Raw genomic sequence first — 20134 nt, 5'->3', positions numbered from 1 at the left:
CAAGCATGAAACTATCACAAATCACCATCAATAAATAAATGAACTAGCTCTCAAAGGCAATACACCTGTTTGAACTTGATTCTTTAATCTTGACTTAATTCAGTGATAGGTTGTGCAATCGGATACTTGAATTTTTTACACAATCAGATTTTCACTCAAGTAATGAAAGAACTTGAAAAATAGTACCTGTATTTTGAAGTTTTCTTATAATTTGAATTGATTTGAAACTTGTGTATTTAAAAAAAAAAATATTATCTGAATTAACAATCATAAATGGAATAAGCTGTGTTTGGTCGATAGCAGTAAATGAGTGAACATTTTAACTCAAAATGTAATAATGGATTATGATTTACGGACTATACGGACTATTAAGGACTAGTTTTGAATTGCCAAGTTGGTTAGTTTGGAATAAATTAACAATTGTTTGGTCTAAAAAGGAAGTAAAAGAAAGAAAGGGAAGAGAAAGAAGAGAGAGGGAAAAAAATGAAGTCGGGAGATCTGACTTTCGCTCGGTTACCTGGATTTCCATGGTGGCCAATAAGGATACTTAGTGTTCTTAGTCCCGGAAAAAAAAAATTTATAGTGTTCAAGAACGGGGATCATAAAACAGCAACTGTTACGATTGAAAATATGATGGACTTTGAAACTAATAAACAGGCATGTGGTGCTAGTAAACATGCATCCATCAAAAAAGCAATGGCTGACCTGAATAAAAATTCAAACTCTTGCATGGAAACTGCTGCTAGCCTTGGAATTGAGAAGGAAGTGCGGCTTGAGATTTCTGAACTAAGAGCGGAGATTTTGCTGACTAATGACTCAATTAGTGATATTGTTGAGAAAAATATAGCAAAGGTGCTCGGTAAGGTCAAACTCTCCCAAGATGACCTTGAGAAAATAACACTAACTGTTTATTCGTCCGTTTTGTTGGAACTTAAAAGTAGCCACGAAAAATTAGTGGACCGAATCGGAGCACTGGAGTCTAAAGTTAATTTCTTAGCAGAAGCATTGTCAAACCAGCAGTATGACTTTGATGAAATGCAACAAGCTAGTAAGTCTTCTTACGTAGTTATTTACCACCTACCTGGTCTGAATGAAACAACAAGGCATCCCATAAATAATGTGCTAGACTTAATAACAAACAAACTAGGTCTACAATCGGTGTCCGAGTCTGACATTATGAATGTTAATATTTTAGGAAAGCCCAGTAGTAGCAGACCCCCCCCCCCCAAGTTGAAGTCGGATTTAATAGCCCAACAGTTGCAAGAGAAGTATTGAAAAATCAGAGCAAGCTGAAAGGATCGAAATGTTTTGTAAGTGAAAGCCTTACTCGTCCTAGACAGGAAGTTGTAAATGCTGCTAGGGATGTAGTGGGTATGAGAAATGCTTGGTCAGTACAGGGCCGTATCCTTACAAAGTCTGACGATCAAATAGTTAGGATTAAAAACGTATCAGAAATTGTCTCGCTGAGCCATCTTCAAGAAGCCAGGGTTTTGTCTAACAGACAAGAGAGTGACTAAACTGCTTTGGTTACAGTAAGGTGAACTTTTTTTTCAAGATGTTTCTGCTGACTAATAGACTATCTCATCTTACAGGAAATTACTTTAATTTAGCTAATGTATGTGAACGAGGCCTTTGTTAACGTGATGTTGGGAATGAAAAAGTAAGTTCAGGCCTGAATATTCCGGTTTCTAAGTATATTGATCCCTGTGATCTGAGTCAAATTAAGTTATCGAGTGATTTTATCATAGCCACGTATAATTGTCAGGGGCTTGAAACTGCGTTTGATACACTACTTACTACAGTTAATAAAAGTAATCTTTGTTTTGATGAAGTATCACTATCTGAGACTTTCTTGAGTGAAATTTCGCCTTTAAGTTTGTATTAACTAGGAGGTTATTCTTTTTATTATAAAAATAGAACGCAGATGCGAAATGTTGGATTAGGAATTTACGTGAGGGATGATATTTTTGTAACTGTAGAAGACGCTTTAGGTGTCTGGGTTGAAGGTCAGTTTGAGTCTTTTGTTGTTAATGTAAAAAAGTATGATGTTGAAATTTTGATTGCTATTATTTAGAGGACACTTAGTTCTAACCCTACGGAAACGTCTCAGCATTTTGAGAATCTTTGTCAGAATTTAGGGTTGTGTACAAAGCCGTGTATGCTAATGGGAGATTTCAACTTTAATTTATTGGAGCTAGGAAATATTATGAATGCGGAATTTTTAACAACTATGCTATCATTTAGTTTTTTCCCGTCGATTAACATCCCCACACGAATTATATAACGCACAGCCACGCTTATTGATAACATATTAATTGGTGAAGATCTTTTTGACCGGATGAAATCATCATATATGCTAATTATACTAGGTTCGAATCATCTCCTTGTATTTGTAACAGTGTCGTTTAGCGATTTATCACCGTATTCAAATGGCCAGTATAAAACTGAAGAGAACACATTTGTTTTCATTTAACTGTATTTAATTAAATTAAAATATACTTTAAGAAAACAAGAATGGAGGGATGTTTTGAGTCAAACTGACCTTGAAAAAGGTTAGGTTTTGTTTTCTGATAAGATTCGTGAAGCAATGCACCAAGTGTTGTAAGATTGAAGGACCACATGAGAATAGATCGAGAAAGAAAAATAATTTAAAACCTCCATGGCTAACAAAGGAATTACAAAACATGATAAAATTAAGAAACAAGCTTTATAGTGGAATGTTGAAGAAACCGTCGAATGAAAATCGAAATATTCATGTTAATTATTGAAATGTTGTCAATAAGAAAAGACGAGATGCTAAGAAGAATTATTTTTTTTAATGCCTTTGAACTTGCGAAGAATGATATATCTTCAACGTGGAAAATTATTAATCGAATTTTGAGGCCAAATAAACATAAAGATAATGAGATCCCTAAGGAGGTAGTTAACCCGAATGGGGAAAAAATAGGAAATTATCAATCTATAGCTGATAGTTTTTGTAAATTTTACTGAAACTAGTCAAAATATTTCATCACTATTTGATAATGATGTTGACATAGAAGACAGAAGTAAAATTACTTCAAATTTTGATAATGATGGAAGCATTTTTGTTTTTGAACCGGTTTCCACAAATGATTTGGAGAAGATAGTGACTTCTTTGGGACCATCATAGGCTCCTGGAATTGATCATCTGTCGAAACGGGTTCTAAAACATGTTTTGCCAATGATATCTCATATTTTGATTTTTTTAATCAATTTGTCTTTTCAAAATGGAATTGTTCCAGAAGGTCTAAAGAAAAGTCATATTATACCTTTATATAAGTATGGAAATAAGGAAGAGATAAATAATTACCGCCCTATTTCAATTTTACCAGTTATTTCGAAGATTTTTGATAAGATTATGCATCATAAAATTAGTAAATTTGCGGAAAAAAAAGGAATAATACCACCAAACCAATATGGATTTCGGAAAGGACACTCGACGGATCACGCGATTACCCATTTTATTTATAAAGTGAAATATCTTCTAGATACGGGTTTTTATGCCTCAGCTTTATTCATTGACCTGTCGAAAGCATTTGATACAGTAAACCATAATCTTTTAGTTAGAAAATTAAAGAATTATAAATTTCCACTGTGGATTGTTAGTTGGATTGAGTCATACCTATCAGATAGGTCACAGGTCGTTATAATTGGACCATAAAGATCACGAGAGCACCTAATAACTTTCGGAATTCCACAGGGGTTGATTTTAGGGCCACTCCTTTACCTCATTTATACCGCGGATATAGGAAATTTTATGAAAGATTGTTTGACAATATCATTCGCAGATGATACAGTTTTATTATTCCGAGCCTTAAGTTTTGAAACCCTTTTTAAGACCATGGAGAGCGCGTTGAATGATCTAATAAAATATACCAGGTAACCATTTATTGACTAATATTAAAAAAACAATTACATGATTTTTTCTACTATTAAAAAGGTGAACACTGAACTATCTTTAACAGCAGATGGATATTTAATATATTGGGTTACAAAATTTAAATATTTATGTGTAATCATTGATGAATTATTGTCATGGAAAGAACATGTAAATTCATTATCTATAAAAATTACAAGAGGAGCTGGGATTTAGTTAGAAAATTAAAGAATTATAAATTTCCACTGTGGATTGTTAGTTGGATTGAGTCATACCTATCAGATAGGTCACAGGTCGTTATAATTGGACCATAAAGATCACGAGAGCACCTTATAACTTTCGGAATTCAGCAAGAGTTGATTTTATGGCCTCTCTTTTACCTTATTTATCCCGGGGATATAGGAAATTTGATGAAAGATTGTTTGACAGTACCATTTGCAGATGATACAGTTTTATTATTCCGAGCTTTAAGTGTTGAAACCCTTTTTAAGACCATGGAGAGCACGTTGAACGATCTAATAAAATATACGACGAGTAACCGTTTATTGATTAATATTAAAAAAACAAATTACATGATTTTTTCTACTATTAAATAGGTAAACACTGAACTATCTTTAACAGCTGATGGATACTTAATATATAGGGTTTCAAAATTTAAATATTTAGGTGTAATCATTGATGAATTATTGTCATGGAAAGAACATGTACATTTGTCATTATCTATGTACATGTACATTATCTAGAACATGTACATTATTGTCATTATCTATAAAAATTGCAAGAGGAGCTGATATTTTGTATAGACTTAAAAATTTCCTTCCGCAAAAAGTTTTGCGAACCCTTTATTCTACTCTTGTTTATCTTTATATGCTTTATAGTTGTTACCTTTGGGTTAATTCTTTTTGTTATAATTTAAAGAGAATTCAAATCTTACAAAATAGAGCTGTAAAGTCAATTTATTTTAATAAACTTAATTCTAAAGAAATTTTTCTGAAATCTCAGTTGCTAACAGTAAGACAAATTTGTCAGCTCCAAACTGCTGTTTTCATGTATAAATACTTGAATAGTCTACCACCTGCAGGACCACCGATACCTTTGCTTTTTCAATTATTATCGTATTATCATACTTATTCAGAGTTACTATGTACACAATTTTCTCGTATCTTGTGTTTTTGTCACATGCAAAGAGCACGCTTTTCTGCGAAATTCGTTGGAGTGAAATTATGGCACAGTATTCCGCTGGAGATAAAAGATTCTGTTTCAGTTCCGTCATTTAAATATAATTATAAGAAACATCTTCTTTCTACTGGCACAAATAAATCGTTTTTAGGAGGATTCTCTCTTTTTTATGTAGTGTACAGTGCCTTTTTTCAGTTTTTTTTTTTCGAAGTTTGTTTGTTTGTCAATTTTTTTCTTGTCAATAAGTAGTGATAATATTTGTATGAATATTCGAGGTCTCCAGGGACTGCATTTAGGTCCTAGGGATCATTGATCAGTCTTTTTTTTTCTTTTTTTTCAAAGTTTGTTTGTTTGTCAATTTGTTGTTTGTCAATTATTAGTGATAGTATTTGTATGAATATTCTAGTTCTCCAGGGACTATATTTAGGCCCTAGGGATCATTGATCAGTCCCTGGAGTTGTGTTTTATTTATGTGTTTATATTGAATAAAGTCAAAGTTCAAAGTTCGAACCCCAAAACAAATAGAAATTACAATAAATAACCGAGTCAAATTAAAAATGAGCAGAAATTGACATGAATTGGGTTGACAACCCCATGTCTTATGAAGACTGGAAAATAATTTGGACTATACTTTAAAAGAAAATATACATTAATTGAGTTCACTTTTTCAGCTTTAATAAATCAAAAATCTTTAAGACTTTATTGAATAAATATCAATATATGTATATTAAATTTTCAATCCACATTCATTTGTATAAAGTGCAAATTACATTCTGGTCTTCCAAAGACATGGGGTGGGGGGTGTCGATCCTACTGATGTAAACTCTGCTCGTTTCTGCTCGTTTTGAGTTGGAATTGGTGATTTATTGTATTTTCTGTTTGTTTTGGATTTCATTCATTTGTTTATGGCTATTTGTGGTAATTATACACTTGGAAGATTATTTGACTTTGTTTCTGCCCATTTTTGGTTTAATGCGGCTCATTACTCTTCTTTGAAAAACTTACTTTGGAAAAAGTTTTTAAATTAATTTCTGTTCGTGTTTTATTGACATAGCGTTTTCTATGGAAAAAGTATAATAAAATTTTAAATATATTCGTTTTTTCTATAAAAATTCTTAGTTTATCTTGCTATTTATACACGGTGGAAATTTTCAACAATTTTTAACAACAAAAACCCTATTGAAAATGTCGACACAAACAGCATTGTATAATTTAGTTTTATACCTTCTGAAGTTGACCAGAAAAATGAAACCAAATACAATACCTAAAAAACAGCATCTATTCTCTATGACAACCTGAATACACTTACACTATTTTGATTTAGTTAAATTGCAATAGCTTAAGTAGTAATAGTGGTAGCCCTAAAAGCTTCAACTTAATATCCTCAGTCATTCTTGGGATGTTGCTGATATGTTGTTTGGCAACGAGAATAACCAAAGTGCCTTTTGATTTAGCTTGAAACTCAGCAGCAACCTTATAAGAAACTTAAAATATATTTTCTTGTGAATTATTATCGCTTCTAATCAGTAGTTGTACTAAACCAATCCTGCTCAACTCATCCTCAGGGCTATACTGTGGTGTTTCTCCTCCACATAGTATAGTGCAGACGGTTTGATATCTTTCTATTTTCCCCTTCTTGTTTTAGTTCAGTCTTTTCTTTGTTTAAAGCTTTTTCCAATAGGCAATGTTTAGAAGTCCTCCAAAAAAAAAGTCCCACCAGATCCCAAATCACATTCCAGTGAAAGTGTGATTGTGAAAGAAGCCCATCTTGGATGGTCAAGTACAATATCCCAAAGTTCAAATGATAGCTCCAATTCAGAGAATAGGACAATGATAATTGAAGGGGCAAATATACCCATAAATGATGATAAAGGGTTCCAAGAGATTTTCTCTAGAAGCTCTAAAAAAAGGCAAAAAATATCCCCAATCAAAAGCATTTCCCCTCTCTCTGCCCAAGATCCTCCCTCCAAAAACTTAGGAATTTACATTAAAATTACTCCCACTACCCCCTTTGAAAAAAAAATGATCACTGCAATAAGAGTTGCAATTTTTAAATTGCTAAAATCAATGTTCTCTCTTAATATTAACCGTGATGGATCTCTGCTAATAGCTGTAGAAGATCAGAAATCACCAGATACAATAATTAACCTAAAATCCCTTCTGAATACCCCAATTATTGCATCTAAATGGAACCCAAAACAATCACCAACAAAAATAGTAGTTTATAATGGTGCCCCAGAGATATCTACTCAGGAGTTAAAAGAAGGGCTCTCAGATAGGGCTGGAAACATAATCCCAGTTGAGGATGTTACCCAACTTGGAAAACCTAACTCTAATGGCCTAAAAACTAGTAGATCCTTCTTATTGACACTGAAGGATAAAATTGATATCCCAGAAAAATTATTCCTATTTGGGCAAATCAAACCACACAAGGAATATAAACCTAAGCCTATCCAGTGTCAGAAGTGTTTCAAACTGGGACACAGAACAAACAAACAAATGAAATTCTCCGAGAGTGTAGTAATTGTAAAGCTTTCCATCCTAAAGAGCTGATAACTTGCAACAACACTCAGCCTACATGCATCAATTGCAAAGGCCCACATGAATCTACAAATAAATCATTATGCCCTGCATACAAGAAAAGAGCTCTAACACTCCAAATTTCAACAGAAAAGGCCATCCCATACCCCTTTGCAGCAATGGAAGCACATGCTGCCCAACGATACTAAATAAAGCCTGTAACGAAACCAACCAAAACCCCCAAGTCAAATGCCCCCAATGCATCAAGCACCCCATATAAAACACCATCCTCTAAGCCCCCTAGCTCAAATCCCTATCAGAAGGAATCACCAAGCCAACAAGCCTCCTTGTCCGGTGAGATGAGGTCAGCCTGGCCCACCCTCCCAAGAAGAAACAAACCAGAAACACTACCAGGAATCAATCCCTTAACCAACAAACAGGATGCAAAAACCAAAAATGCAATCCCCTAATATATGCTTATTCATTCTAAACTGTAATGCAGTTCAGGCCATGAACATACATCAACTACAGAAAACAAAAATTATTGCAGAATTGGCAAAAATCTACATCCCAGATGATATGCTCATTCAAGCAAAAAAAGATCTTGCTTTACTTTTAACAAAGCTGAACATTGATAAACAGTCATATGAAGAACAAATCAACAACACAACATTTATCAATACTCCAATGGAATGTAAGATCACTCACAGAAAAAAAGCTAACTGAACTAATATCATTTATGAATAATCATTCGATTAATATTGCTTGCCTCCAGGAAACCCATTTAACCCAAAATCAACAAATTGAGTCTCTGGGATATACTATCCTGAAAAAGTATAGATCCTCAGAGGGAAATGGAGGTGGGGTAGCTTTATTAGTTAATAATAATATAAAATTTTGTGGCATCAATTTTCCAGATTTTGCAAATGATGTTGATGTAATTGGTATCAGTGTTTGGCTGAATAATTTAAAAACCTACATAATAAGCTTTTATAACCCTAATGGCCAAACTACAGATGCCAAGGATTTCTTTAATTATATAAATAATTCTAATATGTTAAAAAATATCATTATTTGTGGTGATTTCAATGCCCACAGCCTTTTGTGGGGAATAAACCAGCAAATAAAGCTGGTAAATTCATTGAGCATATGACTTCAAATAATAATGAATTAGCTGTTGTTACCCCTCCAAACCTGAATACATATTTCAACCCCAAAAGTGGCAGGTTCTCCACAATTGACCTACAAATTGTGTCATTATTTTTTTGAACACAATTTACATAAATAAAATTGATAGTCTATGTACTGAACACTTTGCTATAGTTTGGTCCCTAAATGAACCTGCTGAAACTTTATCTCATACCTCCAAGTATGTCAACTCTAAAGCAAATTGGTCTATGTTCCAAAATAAGCTAAATGATGAAATTACAGGTTTCACCCAAAGTTCATGCATTTCTAATACAACAGTTGACACACATGCTGAAGCCTTGACATCTTTACTAATAAATACAGCTAATCATGCTATCCCCAGGACAACACCTAAGAAAACATTCCCTAAACAAATTCCTAAAGCATGGTGGACAAATGAGTGCCTAAATAAATGGAGGATAAAAAAGGCAGCTAGGACAGAATTCATAAAAAAAACCATCACCTACTACATATTTAAAAAAATTACAAGCAGAATCTAATCTAAAAAGGACTATAATAGATACTAAATATAAATACTGGAATAATTTTGCAAATAATCTCTCCAGAGAAACGGATGAGCCAATTATACATAAAGTCATAAGCCACATCTGTGCGAAAAAGACTTCCCCCAACCCACTCCTGTATGAGCTTATACATAATAATACCCATTATGACAATGATAATGGAAAAGCTAACCTATTTGCAACTCTTTTTGTTAATAAGCTAACATCAAATAATCAAAACAAACTGTCCACAATTCCTATGAATCCAAGTTCCTACCAACCATGCCCAGGATCCGAGTACATAACTAATCCATTTTCAATCCAGGAAATGAATAATACAATATATCATATTAGAACCATAACTAGCGGCAGCTATGACAATATACACCCTACATGGATAAAGAATCTCACACCTTCATACAAACAAGAACTGCTAAATTGTTATAATCACGCTTGGGCAACTTCTAGGTTCCCCAATATATGGAAATGTCCGTCCCTCCTACCAATCCTAAAGAAAAATAAACCAAAAGATAACCCTGAGTCTTATAGGCACATAATGTTTACTCCTGTGATGGGGAAAATAATGGAGAAAATGATCTATCACAGACTCCTCTGGTTTGTTGAAAAAAATAATAGGATCCCTCACACTCAAACTGGTTTCAAGAAATACCACTCCCCAGAAGATTCATTAGTTTCGATAAATATTGTAAAAAATAATTCTTTGTAAAAATCTAGTATCTGAGTTGCGGCTATTCTAAATATTAAAAGGGCATTTGACTACGGAAACTACCCTACTCTTTCAAACACACCAGCAAACCTCGGCGTATCGCCTACGCTAGTATATTTTATTAAATCCTTCATAGAAATGCGAAGTTTCATCGTTTGTGTTGGTTCAGCCTCTTCGCCCCAAAAGACAATAACAAAAGGCCTACCTCAGGGAGCAGTCCTCAGTTGCCTCCTATTTGCCCTATATCTCTGGGATATGAACCTACCCCACATGAATCTACAATATGCTGATGATCTAGTGCTATGGTCATCTGGCAAAACCTTCCAGATAGCACAGTCAAATCTGCAAAAGTCACTTTTCCAGTTTGAAAAATTCCCTCAACATTCAGATTTGCCCATTGCACCCACCAAGTCAAAAATAATCCAATTTCACCGGAAGCGAAACCATGTTAATGCAAAACTAACTCTAAATAAAAAACTATTCCAGAAGATAATCATATTAATTACCTAGGTCTCATGCTTGACCAAAAACTTAATTTCCACCTCCACATTTCAAACACAATAAAAAAATGCTATAGAAAAGCAAATATACTAAAAAGACTTCTTTCCACACCCTGGGGTTGTAAGGAGAAAACCTTACTCCAGTTTTATAAATCACATATAAGACCCCATATTGAGTATGGGCTCATTGTCTATGGTGCATGTGCAAAGACCCAGATGCAAAAAATTGAAACAACACAAAATGATATAATACGTCTCATATTTTGTCTTAGGAAACCCACAAGCACTGAGTATCTGCTTATGGAGAGTGGATTAACAACAATAAGGGCGTAGCTTTCTCTTGACAAAATCTCTTAAAAAAATAAAATCAAATAGCTCACACACAATAAATAATCGGTTAAGAAATCCAGCCATGTAAAGAGGCATTGGAGATGAGTATGCCAATATTCAGAAGAAGTTCCCCATACCAGCAAAGTCTATTGCATCCACTTTCCCCCAATCCCCCCCATGGAGTTTGTGAAGTCCTATATGAAATACTGAGTTCTCAAAGCGGAAAAAACACTTAGTCTATAGTGCTTTTGTCAAGAAAAAATTTGCCTAACTTTATACAATTTCCAATAAAACTCACTTACAAATATTTGTTGAATGTTCAATAATGAATGAAACGGTTGCCAGTGGGATTTTGCTTTCTCCCCTGACTATTGAAATGGGTGTGAGATTATATAATAATTTATCTATAATATCTGCTGAGTTAAATGCCATAATCATGGCATTAGAACACCTTAAAGAAAACCAACCTTTGATTGCAAAGTCAAATAATATCATCATATATTCCGACTCTCTATCAAACCTTGAGTTGCTGGCCTCAGCTCCTCAACATAAGTTGGACATTTACACTTATTATTGTCTCAGTATTATTGGTAATCTTGCTTCAAGTGGCATAAAAACTTATTTTCCGTACATTCCTAGCCACTCTGGCATAAGTGGTAATCATCAGGTTGATGAAATAGCAAAAAATGCTATAAATATTGACCAGCCAAGTGGGAGACCAATCCCAATTAGAGATATTTACCGATGGAGGCTATCAGATATTAATTTTAATAAGATTAATCCTATCCTTTCCCCCTTTCCCAATAAGTATTTTTCTAAAATTTATCATAGAATTAGTTCTTGAACAAATGGACTAAATTTTCTTGCATTCACGTATAAGTTTTCTAATTCAAGTTGTTCAATTCCCCTGTCCCCTCTTTGCATGCATTGTAATATTAATAATGAAACAATTGACCATTGCCTATTTGAATGTAATATGCTGACGTCTGCACAACATACCTTGCTTTGTAAACTGTTAAAATGCTTCAAACACCACAAAATCTCATTATCAGCCAAGAGCCTAGCCTAGCCAACTATACCTGCACACTGAGCACAGAAATCGATATCTATCATCTTATATTTGAACTCCTTGAGTCAAAAGATCTATTGAAAGATATCTGAGAATATCTAATAAATAAGAGACAACAAAGACAGTAGCTCTGTAACCCACAGAGTGAAGCAAAAAGAAGAGGGCTAAATAGTATCAACTGAATAGCCCGCCTGCTGTGAATTAGAAGAAAAAGCTTGAAAGCATAATGAGCAAATGGCAAATTGCATAACTGTGGAAGGTTTTACATACCCAATATCCCTAGAGGCATAGTTCCTCTTGAACAAAATGGTTATCTTAAAATTTTGATTGAATGTATTTGGAAAATTAATGGGCTTGGGACGAGAGGTGATTGCCCTCCAATCAGTTTTGACTCTTAAAAAGGCCACTAGAACTTTTAATTTCCAATCGAATTAGTTCCTTTAAAAGTTCCTATGTTATTGTTATCTACAATAGCTCTGCGCTGCTTATGATATTGCTTATATGCCTTTTTGAAAACCTGCATGCATACAGTTTTTTCATTTAATTGGAACTCCCCCTAAACTCTCCCCAAAAGTTTCACCTTAATACCCTTACCGTCATTAGTTACAGCATTCGTAGTAGTAGTATTATTGGTGTGCATATAGTGTCTTCTGGTTAGTCCAAAATCCTCCGAAACTTACCCTAAAAGGTCTAACTTAATAATATTAGCCGCTCTTGAGATGTTACTGTGTCACCCTTTTGACAATCTACGATTTCATAGGTCGTTTTGATTTAGTTCAACATTCACCTGAATATTCCTTGGAAGCTTCACCTTAATTTCCTAAGCTTGCGTACTAGTAATAGTTGTAGTAGCAGTAGTTGCATTAGTATCAGCATGCACATAGCACCTTTGGTTTTCTGTAACATCCTATTCAACACTCGCTGTAAGTTCCAACTTAATAATATAAACTGTCCCCGAAGCATTACTGATACATCTTCTTGATAACCTCTATGCGGATAGTGTGTTTTGATTTAGTTCAATATTCCCCAAATTTTCGACTTAATAACCTTAACCTTAGTAGCAGCAGCAGTATTACCAGTAGTAACAGTAGTAGCAGTACTACTAGTAGTTGTAGCAGTGTAATTAACAGTAGCGGCATTAGCTTTAGTAGCAGTAGTAATATTAGCCTTGGTAATAGTAGGAGCAGTAGTAGTAGTGGTAGTATGAGTAGAAGCATTAGCATTAGGATGCAAATATTGTCTTTTGATTAGTTCAACATCCCTCGCAACAAACCCTGTAAGTTTCAATGCCATACACTAAACCGTTCCTAAGATATTACTGATACATTCTTTTAACAACCTGAATACAGACGGCGGGGTGTGATTAAGTTCACCTTCTCCCTCAATATTCCCTGAAAAATTCACCTTCATACCCTTAGGCATAGTTATAATAGTAGTCACAGAAGTAGTATTAGTATCAGTAGTAGTATTAACAGTATTAGCACTTAGTACTAGTAGCAGCAGTAGTATTAACAAATTGCCTTTTGGTCAGTTGAAGATCCCCCTCATCAAGTCCTGGAGGTTTCAACCTAATACAATTAGCTGTTGCTATGACATTACTGGTATACCCTTTTGCCTTACAAGTAGCTGCAATAAAAGCAGTAATTGTATTAGTAGCAGTAGTAACAGTAGTAGCAGCAGTATTAATAGCAGTGTAGTAGCATGGACATGTTGCCTTGGGTCAGTTGAACATTCTCCTCATGATACCCCGGAAGTTTCATCTTGATACGGTAACCCGTTACAAATATATCGCTGGCACACCTTTTTTACCCCTTTCTGACGCCTTTATTCATATTTATATTATTAACCTTTCAAGTAGTTGCAGTTGAAGAAGTATTTGGAGTAGTTTAGCAGCAATAGTGGTAGCAGTAGTAGCAGTAAAAGTAGCTGTGGTAGAAGTATTAGCAGTTGCATGCACATATTAGCTATTGGTCTTCTCCTTATCGATCTTCTCCTTTAAGCATTCTCTGAAAGTTCCAACTTAATACCTGAGTCCATTCTTGAGATACGCCCTTTTGACAATCTGCATGCACATAGTGTATTTTGATTTAGTTCAAATTTTCCTTCCATATTCTGTCAAATTTTCACCTTCATACGCTTAGCCTTAAAGTACTAGTTTCACAGTAGTAGTGGTAGTAGTAGGAGCATTAGTAGTGTTGTATTAGCAGTAATAGTAACAGTAGTGGCAGCAGTATTAATAGCAGCAGTAGCATGCGCATGTTGCCTTTTGGTCAAATCCCCCTCATGACGTCCCCGAAGCTTCATCTTCATACGGTAAGCTGTTTCAAAATATTGCTGATATGCCATTTGACAATCTGTACGTACATCACTTGGTATTTTCTTGGATGGACAGGGCTATTCCACCAGTTATTAGAGGAAAAACACAGGTCCTATATCACATTTCAAAGGACATTTTTATGGCCTAAAAATGAATATAAAAGAGGAAAAATTCAAGGAATATTTCTCCTTACCAAGAAGAAAAAAGTTTTGATGCTCCATGGCGCAATATTATTATCTAAACCACAGATTATTGTGAGAGATAATAGAAATTATGTGCTAAACTATTAGGTTGCCCCTTTGTGGTAAAACATCTTTTGGTAAATTTCAAATGGTCTCGCCACTTCGTGAATCCCTCTCCCACTATTTATGGAATTCCTGCTATTTCCGTGTTGCAGCGTTGATCAGAAGTTAGCACAGGAAATTTCTGTATTTCCAAAAATTTAATCCAAGCCCCCCAGGGGTATAGCTCTGTCATTTTTATTGCGAGGGCAAGATGGGCTCCACAGCTGGATAGTCATTGGGCATGGGTTATCCTTCAGGGGAAAGCAATGACGGTTCTGGCCTCTTCAATTTGCTTATGCTTACAGTAATGTGGGGCTCTCACGGCGTCGATAAAGTTAATAAGGCTGTCCACAAAGCGAATAAACCCATGTCCTTGCAAAAATTTGCTGACTTTATCACTGTAGAAAAAAAATTGAATTTCATTTAACTTTTTAAGAAAGTGTGCAAAGTTCAACCAATAGTAGAAGATTCGGAGAAAATTTCAAATAAACCACATACAAATTAGTGTCTGCATATATAATAGTGTATTATTGTTTGAATATTTTGCTTGGTAAAAGAACAAGGGCTAAACAAAAAAAGCATTTTCATCTATTATTAAAAGGGAAAAAATGCTTAAAAAGATGGTTTCTCAGCTCACGTACGATTATTTCAGTTACTTTCTACGAAAAATTGCTGTAAAGTCAAAAGGTGAAATCCTTGAGTGAGTGGGACAAACTTTATGGTTCGCACTTTTACAGAAAAGCTTATAAACTTTATTGACGCCATGGGTGCCCCGAAGAAGCATTAAGCATTATTATATAAGTAATACAGTAAGTAGGTAACTTACTACCTACTACAACTTGTACTTTATTTTAATAAAGATAAAATTTTTAATAAAGATAGAATTTCTGCGAATGCCCCCTTAACCCCCTTCCTCTGACACCACCTTTGGGGAAAGGGATGTTGGAAAACTTGTGAATAACACAAGCCTAAATGTGTTTTAAAGATGTCTGAAAATTCTGACGATTCTTTTCCAATTTTTCTCCCGTTAGTCTGAAGCAAAATCAAGTCTCTCTGTTGAAATGGTCCATCGAAAATATGAGCCAAAGCTAAGGCTGGACCATTACTTGGATCACTTTGTTGATTATTTTGGTCAAAATGAGCTGCTTTCACTGTTAATATTATCTTCACTTTCTGTTACTGTGTTATTATATGAAGACATAGATAGGAATCAAATCCCTTTTCAATACCTTCTTCTGCTTGTTTCACTTTCCGTTGCTTTTTTAAAGTTGTTTTTGAGCCAAAGAAAGAAGGTAAGGAGCTCTACCCATTATTGGTTTTATTAGGCTGCTACAGCCATATAAAGTCGATACAAATTATATTTTTAATAAAGTTATAAAACACATCAAAGTTGAGAGCTGCACAAAGCTGGTTTTTACAGAACTGGTTAAGGAACTGAAAGCTTGGCCATCTTACATCGCTGAGCTTACGGACGCGCTAATCCTGAATTAATAATTTACAGAATATGTAGAAGCCAAGCTGTCCCGATCCTAGGACTACATGTCGATGCACTCTTCTACCTGGTCGGGGGGGGGGGATATACCTAGTGATTATAAAAGAAAGATAGCCTGTTCCTTTCCTAACTCCTAAATAGGACATTTTTCTTCGAGTGATAATTAAGAAAAGTTAGTATTTAGCAAAGACACTACTCGGTTAAATTCAAAAACATTACAGACTACATAAATAAACGCATCAAAGAAGCATAAATTAAGTAGTGGACACTGGTTAACAGTGGACACTACAGTAAATGACGTCTTAGCAAATAAAAAAGTACACCCTTTAAATTGCCTTTGTTGAAACCTTACACAGGAAAGTTGCACCCCTCTTTCTCGTTGAACAACAAGAAAAAATCACTTTTTTCCATGATTATCAGTGATATGTCCTCTTATTTTTCTTTTATTGCTATTGAGGCACTGAACATCATACAGAGCTGTTTAAGAACTCATAAAATCTAATTCTTACATCTTAAGGGTTTTTTATATATTATAATCATAGCATATGATTCGTGTATATTCGTACACATTTTGGTAGAAACTCTAAAGAGAGGGGTCGACTTCTCAGTTATAAACTGTCTTCGATACATGTATAAACATCTTTGTGCCAAAATGAAGTGCGACTTGGAGCTTTTTAATGTGCAAAAGGGCTTCAGACAAGGAGGTCTTACTTCCCCCGTGTTTTTAAATAACTCAGTCGTTCCAGTCCAAATTTCTATTGAGTCCACCTGTATTTACGGCGGTTTAGACGTGTTATTACTTATGTATGCTGATAATATACTGAATCAGATTCGCACTTTCTCTGGTTGTGAGAGCACTTTCTCGAAGTCAGAAATTCTAACTTCGAGGGCGGATCCAGGATTTTCTTTAGGTGGGGGGATAATAGGTTGTTCTAATAAACTTGCCCCTATCACCCGATTGAAACAATTCCGGGACATCACTAAAAAGGTGGCCGCTGAAGTTATTGGCTATGTCCCTGTAAATACGAGGACTAATTATGTCTCAGGGAAAACTGTAAAGCTAATCGAACCTAGGTGGCCGGCACCAAGCACATCAATCGCAGTAAATAAGTTGCTACGTAAACAGGTTAAAACAAGCTTAGGTCAAGACGGCCAGCAATTCTGTGATGAGGTTGCTTTAGAGATCGAAAAAGCAGCCAGAAATAATGACACAAGAAAGTTGTATAGAACCCTCAAAGAAATAATAGGAATAAAGTCACCTATTGCTGGTCCCTAAAGGCGCTCAAGGAAGTGTGATCCCTGACGTGCAAGGTAAACTTGATCACTGAAAGAATCACTTTAAAGATCTGCGTAATCCAAATACATATGGGCAAGATGCAACGCCGATGCTGCCACCAACAGCTAAAAGACCACCATATGAAATCGACATGGCATCACCTACAGCTTCAGAGATACTAAACGCGACCAAACGGCTGAAAAACAATAGGTCTCCTGGAGAAGATGGTCTCCCATCAGAGGTCTACAAGGCGTCACCATGCGTTGTAACGGAACAACTAGAAACCCTCTTCAGTCTGATATGGGAGAAGAAGACCTTCCCGTCTGATTGGAAGGTGTCAGTAATAATCCCAGTATTTAAAAAGGTGGATAAATGCGACTGCCGCAACTACCGAGGGATATCACTTATGGATACGGCTACCAAAGTATTTGCGATGATTTTGCTTAAAAGTTTCGAGGTAGAAGGGGTTGGGCGGACACGTAAAAATCAATGCTGATTCCGAAGAGGGAGAGGGCGCACTGACCAGGTCTTTACTCTTCGCCTTATTCTCCAACAGTGCGAACGTTACAAACTCCCCATAATTAACATGTTCCTTGATTTTGTGGCTGCTTTCGACTCTGTAACTCGCAAAAACCTTTATCGAATCATGTTGGAAGATGGTATGCCAGTAGAATTCAAAGAGCTGTTGAAAGCCTACTATGAGCATTGCAAATCGACTGTAAGAGTGCTGGGTGAAGAAACTGAGGCCTTCTATGTCGATAGCGGAGCAAAACAGGGATGCTTATTGTCCCCTGTTTTGCTTAATTACTGTATAGACTGGATTCTAGAGAGTGCACTCTCGAGTTTTGATGGTGTTGTTATGGGATTGGGCATTAACGTGTCTGACCTGGACTACGCGGACGACATCGACGCTCTTGCTGCTGATTCAGCAACTGCCCAAGCAATGTTAAATGAAATAGCATTTCTCTCAGCTACAGGGTATGAAGATCAACACGGCCAAAACTAAAGTCATGGACCTAAACATGCAGTCGGATTATCAGCTTGTGCTTTACGGACAAGAATTGGAAAAAGTCGACAGCTTCACCTATTTTGGCTCAATAATAGACTCTCGCGGAGGCTGTGACGTTGACGTACAGAACAGAATCAACAAAGCCCAAGCCATCTCCTTACAAATCCACCGCCGTCTGTGGATCCGGCGGGAGATCAACTGCTTTTCCAACCATCTGCTTTTTCAGCCATATCTAATGTAAATTTGAAGGTTTAGGGGGGGGCAGCTGCCCCCTGCCCCCCCCCTCCCTACGCCAATGGTGGATAGGTAGTAGAAATGGTCGCAGTTTAATATAAAATCTAAAATCTCGCAGTTTAAGTTCCAATAAATCTATTGAAATTAAAATTATCTGATAATATTGATACAAAAAGTAGTAAGCAATATAAAACCACCCCACTATAAAAAATAGAATACTGTTCATCCTCTACAGAAAAATATGATATTTAATAATTTCTTTACAAAATTGTAGCCTTTACGTTTCTGACCACTACACCAAGTGACTAAAGCTTTGTGTTATCAAAAACAAATTGGTCTTGAACCATCTTTTGGAGTCATGCGTTCTTTCTGGCTATTTGTATAGGTCAAACCATTTAGCATGTCGCCTAAATATATGGCATCGCTTAGTAGTTATGATTGTAATGAAGAGTAGGAAATGAGGCTTAAGGTACAACTTCTTCTTTTGAGGCTTAAGGTACAACTGCAAGTATCTCATTTATTATTTTCAGTACTAAAGATTCACTGCTTTGTCCAAAAAAAAGAAGAGAATTTGCGACATATTGGCTCGATCTTAGATTTCAAAGTTTGAATATCAGGTGCAGAATCTAAATTTTGAGGCAGGAGCACATTTAGAGAATAACATGTCATTGACGCATCAGAAAATCTGTCGGGTTTGTCAGAAATAATATAATCTAGCACTGGAGTATAAGCAGCTCTTTTCCAATAAAGGAGGACATCCTCTTGGTCGTATTGTGATTCATTGTCAGCAAGCAATTTGCTTTTGTCAATGAACAAATATCACGCCATGAAGACACAATTCTAAGTACTTCAACTCTTTTAGGCATATCATGTCTGAATCACAATTTACTTTTGCGACGTTCAACCCAATGAGCAGCTTTGTACATGATGACCTAAATCATTTGTAAGGACAAAATTTCGTTTTGCCAATGCACTAAAAAACTTGCAACTTCTTTAATACTACCTCCAGCATTCCTGACATATTGGTTTTTATTGCACTTGGAAATCGATAGGTTAAGAGCATGGTTTTTACATAAACAGAGGCTGCTTCTTTTAGCAACTTTTTGGATCCCTGATACTTCCCCTTGCATTTCAAAAATGTTGACACTGCTTCCAACGCAGCTTATGCCAACACAATTGTCAAAGATTTGCCCAATGTCTTCCATTAGCTTGAGCACAGACTTGCCTAAAATTTTACCTGTAATGTTTGGTTCATGTTCCGTCATACCCTTATAGTTCTTTTCGTGAAGGTCCGTAAATCCAACAAAGTCTTATTCAATACTGCTGTAATAAACATAGTGCGGAGAAAGACTAAGGTGTGAAGTATGTGACGCATCCGTGGTTTCGTCCAATATCACGCTGTAAAATTCAGCTTCGTGGATTATTGTCTTTATAGTACTTAAAATTTCTTCAGCGCAACACTATATAAAGTTATTTGCCGTCGTCTTGCTAATACACCCCGATCCTAAATCTGACACTACGTTAGGAAGGAGGGTGCCCCCCGCACCCCTCACCTGAATCCGACACTGCACTAAACTGGAACCAAGGAAACTTATGTTTTTATTTTAT

At 35.6% G+C, this 20134-nt stretch overlaps 1 protein-coding gene across 1 annotated transcript; it reads left to right on the top strand.

Moving 5' to 3' along the window:
* Window positions 1-17869: 17869 nt before the first annotated feature.
* LOC148954547 (uncharacterized) lies at window positions 17870-18289 on the top strand. Its single transcript, XM_089086333.1, has one exon. The coding sequence runs from the start codon at window positions 17870-17872 to the stop codon at window positions 18287-18289; it is 420 nt and encodes a 139-aa protein (XP_088942459.1).
* Window positions 18290-20134: the final 1845 nt, after the last annotated feature.

The sequence above is a fragment of the Artemia sp. Qi Xiang Cuo genome, chromosome 3, assembly GCF_049724085.1.
Source record: "Artemia sp. Qi Xiang Cuo chromosome 3, ASM4972408v1, whole genome shotgun sequence".
Classification (NCBI taxonomy): domain Eukaryota; kingdom Metazoa; phylum Arthropoda; class Branchiopoda; order Anostraca; family Artemiidae; genus Artemia; species Artemia sp. Qi Xiang Cuo.
Note: the sequence above shows the minus strand (reverse complement) of the source record. Positions and strands in the feature narration are given on the sequence as shown.